At 40.6% G+C, this 10,463-nt stretch overlaps 1 protein-coding gene across 1 annotated transcript in view; it reads left to right on the forward strand.

The window, feature by feature from the left end:
- Positions 1 to 10,463, forward strand: part of Pld1 (phospholipase D1) — a 172,791-nt gene that overhangs the window by 102,509 nt on the left and 59,819 nt on the right. The window contains exon 19 of the mRNA XM_004633552.2: positions 9,929 to 10,039. Coding sequence (XP_004633609.2) covers positions 9,929 to 10,039 — 111 coding nt within the window. The remainder of the gene's footprint in view (positions 1 to 9,928; positions 10,040 to 10,463) is intronic.

The raw sequence follows: 10,463 nt of genomic DNA on the forward strand, positions 1-10,463 counted from the left end.
ATATATATCATATATTATAATATATGTATGAAATGACTGGGAAAAAGCTGTTTTAAAGTAATTCTGCCACACACTGAAGGCCTACAGTAGAAATGAAAGGAAGGGACAGATACACTTGAGGAAAGTCACAATGGGTATGATGACTAGCATGACTAAAAATGAGGGCCAAAGGAAGCATGGCTGCTAATTAGTTCAGTGTCATTTATGGAGTCTTGAGGGAAGGATGAGACATGTGTCGTGACTGGTGGCCAGCGTACTCAGGACACGAAGGACTCGGACAGCTCCTCCGGCGGGTCTCTTCTGGTTGCTAGAATCTTTGCGGCTTGATTGTAGGTATAATAAAGTATCTAGAAGGGCTGTTGGGCAGTACCTCTGGAGAACTGTTCAGTTAAGCATAATAAAATACATTCTAAAACAGCAGCAGGTGGCCCCAGCAATTTCCACTCTTTGATCCGCCTTTCTTATCTGAAAGTTTATGATTGGCGTGAGTCCTCTGTAGCGCCTTCAGATATTGAAAGGGAAACTTTGTATGCAGCGTCTTTAATGACTGCGGCATCATTAAAAGTATAATTGCCTTCTATTTAGTCCTGCTGATATAGTTAGGATCCCTGATAAAATAACACACTTCAGTTACACCCCTTAGTTTTTGAATTGTTATTCTTTTTTTAAATTTTTTTTTGGCGGAACTGGGAATTGAACTCAGGCCCTTGTGCTTGCCAGGGAAGCGCTTATTCTACTGAGCCATCTCCCCGGCCCCTGAAGTAGTTATTCTTATTACTAAATAGATATAGAAGCCACTGGTTGGAATGTGCACTTTGATAATGAAACCTTTTTCCTGTGTACCTTTGAAAGAAAATTTAAAAAAAACCAAGTAAATTAAAACATCATACATAAGTTTAGTTTTATGTCAGTGCTAAGACAATATTACAAGGAAAGGTAAATGAGAAAATAAGACACCACTGGTGAATTCTTAAATTCCAAAATTACCTTGTCTTTCTATCCCTCTGGTCCTTCAAATCTGATATTTCCATCATCTAAGTGTCTAAAGTAAAATTTACCTCCAGACTGACTGGATTGAAGGCCACAAGTATAAGGAAGGGGCTGCTCATTTTCAAAAGCCATATTCCGACCAGGGTCTGGCAGTGTAGTTAGAATTCTTCACCCTCTTGAGCCAAAAGTAAGACAAATATCTATTGTTTTGTTTATAAATTTATATTCCTTTGCTTAGAGAACCCCTTATCTGGCAAAATCTGGAACCCTATTATTTTTTGGAAGTTTTGAAAATTTAATTGTGAAAACAGTCGGTGCAGCCAGGAAGCACATCTTTTTAGAGACAGGAAAGTCGGAGAGAACCAGAAACTTAAATAAAGCAAAAGTGTACCCTGCTGTGTTTCTCCTTTTCTGGAAACATCTGACCACAGTGTTGCTTCACTTTCTTCATTGTTGACTGGCTCTCAACGTTCATCTTACCACAGACAGTGGAATGTGTAGCACCTAAGAGGCAAGAACAGTAATCGAGGCCAAGCTCTAGCTTTCCAAAGAATCCAGACAGGATAAGGAGACAGAGCCCTACTTAGGTAGGTGTAGGCTACTTAATTTTTAAAGGGTTTGTCATCGCATAAACCTTTCTTAGCTATCATAAGACCACAATTAAATGACTGCTAGGCACTCTGTTGCAAATTTTAATATAGTTAATATTTCAATTAATTGTTTTTAAACATGATCATGTCATCAGAACTTAGAGGTCACAAGCTTGAGTGTAAAGAAGTAATATGATATGTGAATTAAGAGGTAGATTTTAGGGGCTGGTGAGATGGCTCAGTGGTCTAAAGCACGTACTTGAAACAAGCTTAGCAAAAGCACAGGGACCATGGTTCAATCCCCCAGCACCACATGCTGGCCAGCCCCGCCCCCTGGTGGGCTGAGCTGACACACACACACACACACACACACACACACACATTAATAAAAAAATAAATAATAATAATAATAATAATAATAACAACAAACATTCTTCAAAAAAAAAGAGGTAGATTCTAGACTGTTAAAATTCCAGCTTTCCTATCTATTAGCTAGCAGTGTAACCTTTGGAAAATGACTTTATCTATGTGTGTAAGTTTCATCCTCTATTCAGCAGGGTAATTTTGTTGTCTGCGCCTCTCTCAGTTACTTTTCTCTTGTTGCTGGGACAAAATACTTGACACCCAAAATTAAGGAAGGAAAAGCTTATTTAACTCACAGTGGAAGTTTCAGTCTGTACTCGGCTGGCTCCAAGGCAGAGTGCACATGGCAGAAGACAGCATCTCATGGTGTCTGAAAACAGCAAAAAGCAAAAAGGATGTGCAACAGCTGCAGCAGTTTAGCGAGCCCCTTTCCCTTCCTTACATTTGTATGTAGATTATCTGCCCCAGGGCGGGTGTAGCACTCACACCCATAATCCCAGCACTGGATCATGAATTAATCACAAACTCCAGAAGCTGCCGCAGGAGTGCGTGAGGCTTGGGGGGACAATTGGACACAAACCATAACAGTATCGTAGGCTTGAATAATGGGTAGTGGTGAGCAAATTTCTAATGCCTGTGAAGTGCTCCGCAGAGTGTAGCCCTTATATTCTATCAGTGCTGTGTCTTTTAAGCTTTCCCTAGTGCTTCAGAAGTTTACAGAAAAGGAGATGATATTTCATCAAAGGAGGTGGTCGCCTGGAAGGGTTACCAAGGCTTGATCTGGGGTAAAAAAAATCTTTACCCTATATTTGTTGAAATGAAGAAAAAGGAATATTTGACATGGTAAAGTAAATAGTAGATTAAATTCAAGTCATTCTTTCACCTGCAGAAGGGACCCAGTTATTTCATCTTTGGCTATGAAATCATTGGCCACACCCTTCCACAACAGGGTGGCACAGTCAGTCAGGGAGAGGGGTACTGTGTCAAGCAGAATAAACACCTATTCCCACCAACACAGAACACTTCTTCTGAAAATGTCACCCAGACCCGAGAGCTGACTTTCGGCAACTTTCACCCACACTTTTTAAAATAATCTGCTGTTCCTGTTAGAGCTGGGCATTCTCAGAAGCCTGCCAAGAGCTCTCAGAGAAGATAGGACAGGACAGAAGCTGGCCTGGCAGAGGAGGAAGTGAGACAGGAGGTTTGAGACTGCTAATGCAGGTGGTGTATAAAGGATATGCCTTCTAGCTAAGAATGAACTGGGTTCCCGAATGCTTCCATTACCATTTCAGATGCACTACTGAGCATTGGACTCATCTTCAACTCTTCAGAGACCATGACTGACCTGAGAGACATAAACTCTTAATGTGATATTTTCTACTGGAACCTCTGCAGAGTTAATGGGAAACAAAACAGATAAGGCATTGTCAGCATTTGTGTGGAATCAACACATGGGAACAAATGCTTTTTATTAAATTGGATGGCTTATGATAGAATCATCCCTTAGACAATTGTGCTAAGAACCCCCACCTATTTTGAGAAAAATAATTCCATTGGAGTGATCTCCTTCATGCTATTTATATGAATAGGAGAGAGGGAGTGAGGAAAGAAAGTGGAAAAGGAAGAAAGAAAAGAAAAAAGAGAAGAAATTTACAGGCAAGTAAATGACATTTAATTATACTACTGAAAAATTTTTTTATTCTCACCCTTGGAAAACATCTAAATGACACTTCAAAGGACCTGTTCCCACCCTTGGAAAATGTCCAAATGACACTTCAAAGGATCTGTTTGAAAGGTCACCCATATGTTTTCCAGTGCAGATTAGTGGAGAGAATAAGGTAGGTAGGTGGAGTAAAAGGAAACCCTCACTCTCCTCTCCACAGAGGTTCTTATTGGGAGGGCTTTTTCCTCTTGTGAACCAGGTCTCCACATAGCAACAGATCTGTGCCTATTACTCTGGGTCTTGGCTGGCAGCAGCTGTTGTTAACAGGGAGCCTTTACTCCTTGTTAGCACTGTGCCAAGCTTTTTGTGGTTTTTCTAATTTATTTTCAACAGTCTGCAAGCCACAGCATACATCTATTCCTCCCCCACACTGATTTTTGTACACAAGGAAACTGGAGCTTTGAGCACTTAACATAAGAGTAAGTGGTAGAGATGAGAACCCATTCTAAGGAGACTGTTGAAGGTGGTGGTTGTTTCCTGCAAGACCTAGCACTGTTGTAACCACCAAGGTTCCAGAAAGCCAAAGTTGCATATCAGCTTTGCCTTTTGATAGCTCCTGTTGCCCACCTCTCTATGTATCTTCTGGCTTTCAACCCTGTTAAGAGAAGAGAGATCTCCCTCTCTCCCCTTCAGTCTCATTTTCCAAAAACTATATTTACTTTCTCTCCCTCGCCATGAGATTAATTTCTTCTTTTGGCTCAGGCAAAGAAATACCATAGGTGAATAATTAATTGTATGTCATAACACAAGTGACTGACACTGAATTAGAACAAAAAGTGGTGGTTAAAAGAAGGAGCTTGATAGGATGGACCACATTCTGTGGGTCAGATTCTCAATCTTATTTTCTGCCATTTTCTTTTATAATTCAGAAAGAATAAGGCCTGGGCTGGCCAAATAGCTCAGCAGATTAAAGCACCTACAAGCAGCCGAGGGTTTGATCCCCAGGGCTGCCATGCAGGCCCTGCCCCCGGGGCCGGCCCTGCCCCCGGGGCTCACTGAGATGTCCGATCATATAGTGAGACCCTGTAGACCCTTCCCTAAAAATAAACAAACAAACAAACCAGAAAGAATAAGGCCCAACCAACTGAGCACTTCCCTGATTTCTCAATTCATACTACTTGGGTGCTTTGCTTGAGGGACATAGAGAAAGTGCTTTTGTGCTAAGCAGCCTTTGTTCAGGTGGACTTGGAAGCTTAGGAAAAGAAAGCAGAATCAAGATATTTGCAGAGTTTGTAGGGAAGAAAAGCAAGTGGTGAGAGAAATGAAAGAAACTGGGGACAAAAATCTAAGAAAATTCTGCAAGTTTTCCTTCAAGCAGAAATTCATGTTAATTGGCCTATATATGTTTGATTTGGGCCCATCCTATAGAAGAACATTAGGATTTGTGGTTAGAAAAGGAGGCTATATTTTATGTTTAAAACGTTGGGCAGAGGACAAAGGAAAAGGACTGGTCCTGATTAAATACTGAGACTACACCATAAAATCAAAAACATGTCATTTTCATATACTTTAAAGCTGTAAATTCAAACTTGAGGTTTAAAAAGTGTGGGTTGTGTTTGAGTCCCAGCCTGTGTACAACAGTAAGATAGGCCACATGGAGTCATGCTGGGGGAGGATCTGAGGCTTCTTTCAGTTACACTGGTTTAAAACAGAAACACAGGATAAGTTGGTCAGGCCAGAAAAGAAAAAAGAAGAGAGCGAATCTTAAATTGAAAACACCAATAAAATCAATCCAAGTATGGTTGACTTATTGAAATATTGATAAAAATTTCCTAGATCTTTCAGTGAAGTTGATTTTTATATAACTTCAGAGTTCCATGGCTCAAGAGTGCAGATTGACCAAGAAGAAAAAGTCATTTTCCATTTGCCTTGGGGTGATAGGCATATTTTAACTAGTTAGAAGAATAGTAAATGACTAATTATCCCAAGTGACTTTTTTTCTTGTGTTGCTTAAAAGGAATCTTTCAAGTTTGTCCACAAATGATGACTTTTTCCCCCGCAATTAAATGAGTTTTCCCTATGAGTAAAGGCTGTTAGTTTGCACTTAGGCAGTAGAATAGATGATACAAACACCTCAGGGGGTGGGTGACCTCACCTCCAGCCCACCCCTATACTGTATTCAGCTGTGTTGTGGCTTCATGAAGCCAGTCTCCCCACCCCCATTTTGCTTATGTGCACCCACAAATTGACGTGCAGAATGGTCCTTTTATTGACAGCTCTATTTATTTTAAACATGAAATGCCTCTAGGAAGGGAAGCAGTCACTGTTAGCCTTTACTGGAAAAGTGGCAAGTACCTGACCTTCACTCTCCCTGTTCATAGCAGCAGCTGGTAATTAACCTCAGAATTCTTTCCCAGCATGCCCTGCTCTTAGAATCCCTTCTTCAGCATGGCTGTCCAAGAAGCCACTCTAAACTGACTAGATATAACACGCCACTTGATGCCCAGCTGACAGTCCTAAACTTTATCTGATGTGAATGTGCAAATTGAGTCTTTGAATCAGAGCAAATTTTGAGAGTGAGAAAGGAAAGAAATGTTCAGGTTTCGGGATTTGAGGAAACTAAAATGTTACCACTGCGGGTAACTTATAAACTTTGCCAATAACTTTTACAGAGCTGAACATACCCACAAGTACAATGTCTGCTGTCATCGGCACATTGGTGTTCTGCAACATTTTCATTACAGTGGCTTTGGGAGAGAAGGTGAAGAAGAGAACTCAGTTGTATGGTGGTGGAGACTGAGCCTCTGCATCACTGAAATGATTTGTCCAGCATGACTGAGTTCATAAGTGCACGGCTCTGCCGCAGGTCTTGAGCCCTGCTGTCACTAATATGCACTGCACTTTGACACCTTGTTTCCAGAGCTCTATGGCACTGAATCAGGATTTGGATCAGAAGAACCTTTTCAGTGTGACCTGTATTTTTCCATCCCGTGCTCCTTAGCTATAAAATTCTATAATTAACATTAATGTTGACTCAATAGAAATTGAAACATATATTCAAACTTCGTGATTTCTCCCTGATCAACAATAATACAGTTCTTTGAAGATGATGTAAAGATATCAAGACGTTTTCTCACTTTGCTTCATTTTTTTTACTGAAATTTTCTGTATGAGTTTTCTTGTGTGGCATTTGACTACTTGTGTTCGAGAGTAAATCTTCCAATTTCATTGCACATATTCATCTGATAACATCAAATATCACATACTGTGTAAGCAAACAGCATAGAGCATGACAAAGTCTGAACATGTCTTAGTTACTTTGCTCATTACTGAGACAAAATATCAATACCCAAAGTTAAAGGAAGGAAGGTTTATTTCAGCTCACAGTTTGTAGAAGTTTCAGTCCATAGTTGCTTGGCTCCCGAGGCCGGGTGCCTTGGCCAAGGGGTGGCATAGCACAGGAAGGACAGTCTGTAGCACAACCGAGCAGGCAGAGGGCACCGAGCAGCGAGCAACAGCAGCAGGAGAAGCAGCCTGCCTCTCCCTTTTGTCCTTTCCAGGCTACCCACCTTATGCGTGCTGCCACCAACATCTAGCATCACACATTTAACACCAGCATCACGTCCTTAATCCTAGTGTCACACACCCTAGATCCAGCCACCTCTGAAAATCCCCACTCATAACTGGATGAAGGCTTGAGCAGGGGGATGTAGATGTAGGCCATAAACTCTTCATAAGAGTTCTGAAGTACTCTTTGTAGAACCTCTGAAATGCAGTTAGTTTTACATTTCAATATCCTTGTAAATATACATTTCTTCTTTCCTTCCTTCCTTCCTTCCTTCCTTCCTTCCTTCCTTCCTTCCTTCCTTCCTTCCTTCCTTCCTTCCCTCTTTCCTTTTTGAAACAGGTTCTCACTATGCAGTTCACACTGGCCTTGAACTCACATTGTAGTCCAGGATGGCTCCAAACTTGCAGTAATCCACCTGCCTCAGCCTCCTGAGTGCTAAGATTGAATGTATGCACCACCATATCTGGGTGCAATTTCTAAGAGTTATTAATTACAGTAACAATTTGATCAGACCCTTTATGTATAATAGACATAAAATTGATTGTGTATTGGATCACTTTTAATGTTCTTAAGCAGCATGGGACTATTTTTTTAAATGCTTTTTACTTGTTGACCTCATGAGTTTCAGCATTTGTTTCAAATTAGAAATATAAAAAAAAAAAAAAAGTTAGGGGCTGGGGAGATGGCTCAATGGAACAAGCGCTTCTCTGGCAAGTGCAAGGGCCTGGGTTCAATCCCCGGTTCTGCCCCCAAAAAAAGAAATATCAAGCTTCTTGTGGCGGTGATCTGCTGTTGTTTAAGAAATATAAATAAGTACTTATTGGGGACTTGCCATGGGAAGCCTTCTATGTCCTCTCATCCACCCTGCTGTGCACAGCCTCAGTTTGCTCTGCTACATCTTGGGTGCAATCTGCCACTGCTCAAATGCATCCTCTAATGCTCTTGTTAATAACAATAATAATAGCAATAATAATAATAACACTTATACACTACTTACCAGCTGCCAGGTCTCCAGCTATACTTCACAATAATTCATTTAATCCTCTCTAGAACGTAAAGTAGATACTCCATTTTATAGAACAGAAATACAATTTGAAAAGCATGAAGAATTTTATTCAAGATAAACAGCCAGTAAGTAATTAAGAGAGGCTTTGGACATTGGCGAGCCTGCTCAGCAATAGTGTAATTAGCCTCTAATTTGGGTAACTGAGCTAGAAGCTCTGGCTGTCCAGGTGGGAGCAGGTGAGTCTGGAACAGAGAGGATGTTATATGAGTGATAAGCAAAAGTTGAATCTGATAAATGATACAAAAAATAAGAGCCAGGTGTAAAATTTGATATGGACACTGAGGAGATGCATAAAGACCTACCTAGCTAAGGTCACGCTAACTTTAAAGACTGATGAAATGATGGCATACCTCTGGCCAAGAGGATATTTGAGGGGGCCTGCCTCTTAGCTCAGTTCTTTAAGTGGCTGCTTCAACAAAGCAGTCAGGCTCAGGTTGCTGTGGTTCGATCCCCACAACTTAAGCCAGCCAATCATGCCCTGAAGGCATTCGGAGCCAAAAAAAAAAAAAAAGAGGATATTTGAGTTGGGAAACCATTTAGGGAAGCAGTTATGAGCCTCACTTGAGTCTGTTTCATTTAAGGCGAGGAGGTCAACTCCAAATTGATTGATATGACACAGAGATGTGGTAAAATGGTAAAAGCACACAGTATAGCTTGATGATCAAAGATAAGATACCCAGTGCTAAGAAGCAAACTCAAGGTCCCGTGATAACATGAAAGCTACTTTAACAATCTGAACTTCAGTTTTCTTATATACTCTTGGGTCTCTATTATAATCACCCTGAGAAAATTTAGAGTTAATGTCATATGCCTGTGATCAGACTGTTAATTAAAGGCAGAAACCAGATTACATAGCTAAATGGACTATCTTTTAGAATTTTGAAATTCGATTGGCACTAAATTTGGGGCAAAGGAATAATCAATAATTCAGCCAGAGCTTGAACATCCATACCATATGGCCCAAACCAGGGTACTTTTGAGAGTGACAGTGTGTGCTATGAATAAATGCACCAAAATAACAGGTGCTTTTGTGCAGTTATGAGACTGTCATAGAAACAGCACAATGATTACATAACTTGTAGCAATAGAACTCTACAATAAGAATAATCTTTACTTGGGGCTGGCGAGATGGCTCAGTGGTCTAAAGCACCTACTTGGAACAAGCTTAGCAAACCACAGGGACCACTGTTTAATCCCCCAGCACCACATGCCAGCCAGCCCCGCCCCCTGGTGGGCTGAGCTGGCCACACACACACACACACACACACACACACAAAAAAAATAAATAAATAAATGTAAAAAAAAATTAAAAAAAAAAGAATAATCTTTACTTACATAGATATCAACATTTTCACATCAGAAGCAGTACTTCTGAGTTATTCTCTTTAGAAACACAAGTTGTAGTTTCTAATGTTGAATGAAAATAATCTTGGGCAGAAGAAGGTATTTTTAGGATGTGCTTTCCAGCTGGATACCTTTCTCATATACTATGTACAAGAACAAGTTTCTGTCCCATCTCTTCCCTACTAGCAGTGCCCACCTGCTAACTTGCACTTGGTCTACAAATGACAATGAAACTGCTGTAATCGTTCAGTTGCTTAAAAGAAAAGAGTGACTTCATTGCATAAATGTATCTAGTGTCGCCTCCATTGTCTGATGTTCGCTCATTACTGATTGGTGCCTTGCAGTTGCTCCGCTCTGCTGCTGATTGGTCTGCTGGTATAAAGTACCATGAAGAGTCTATCCACACTGCTTATGTCCACGTGATAGAGAACAGCAAGCACTATATCTACATTGAAGTAAGTCCTGCTCACGTAAATTTTTGAGGGAACTTACTTCCCATAAGTATCACAGAAACTGCAATCGCCAATTCAAGCCCTGCCATATTTTCAGGTATGTAATGAACAAGTGTATGTTGAAGTAGTGAGTGAGAACTGCTGACTCAGGTCACCTGAGCTTTACCTCCACAGCATACCCCCAATTCACTTGGCATCATCATTAACGTGAGACTGTAATGGGTGTCTTCTTAATCTTTACTATTAAAACAATCAACTCACTGTAATGCTACTCTCCAGACATACCCCAACACAGATGTATATGTTTTGATTTGGCTTAGGTGTAAACTTAGGGTTTAAGTATGAAGTGTGCTATTACCAGACAGGCATGAGGGCAAATTTCTAAAGTAGAGGCCACTGGATGTCACTGATATGTGGATGGTTGGAG

Source organism: Octodon degus, unplaced genomic scaffold (assembly GCF_000260255.1).
Source record: "Octodon degus isolate 3935 unplaced genomic scaffold, OctDeg1.0 scaffold00055, whole genome shotgun sequence".
NCBI lineage: Eukaryota > Metazoa > Chordata > Mammalia > Rodentia > Octodontidae > Octodon > Octodon degus.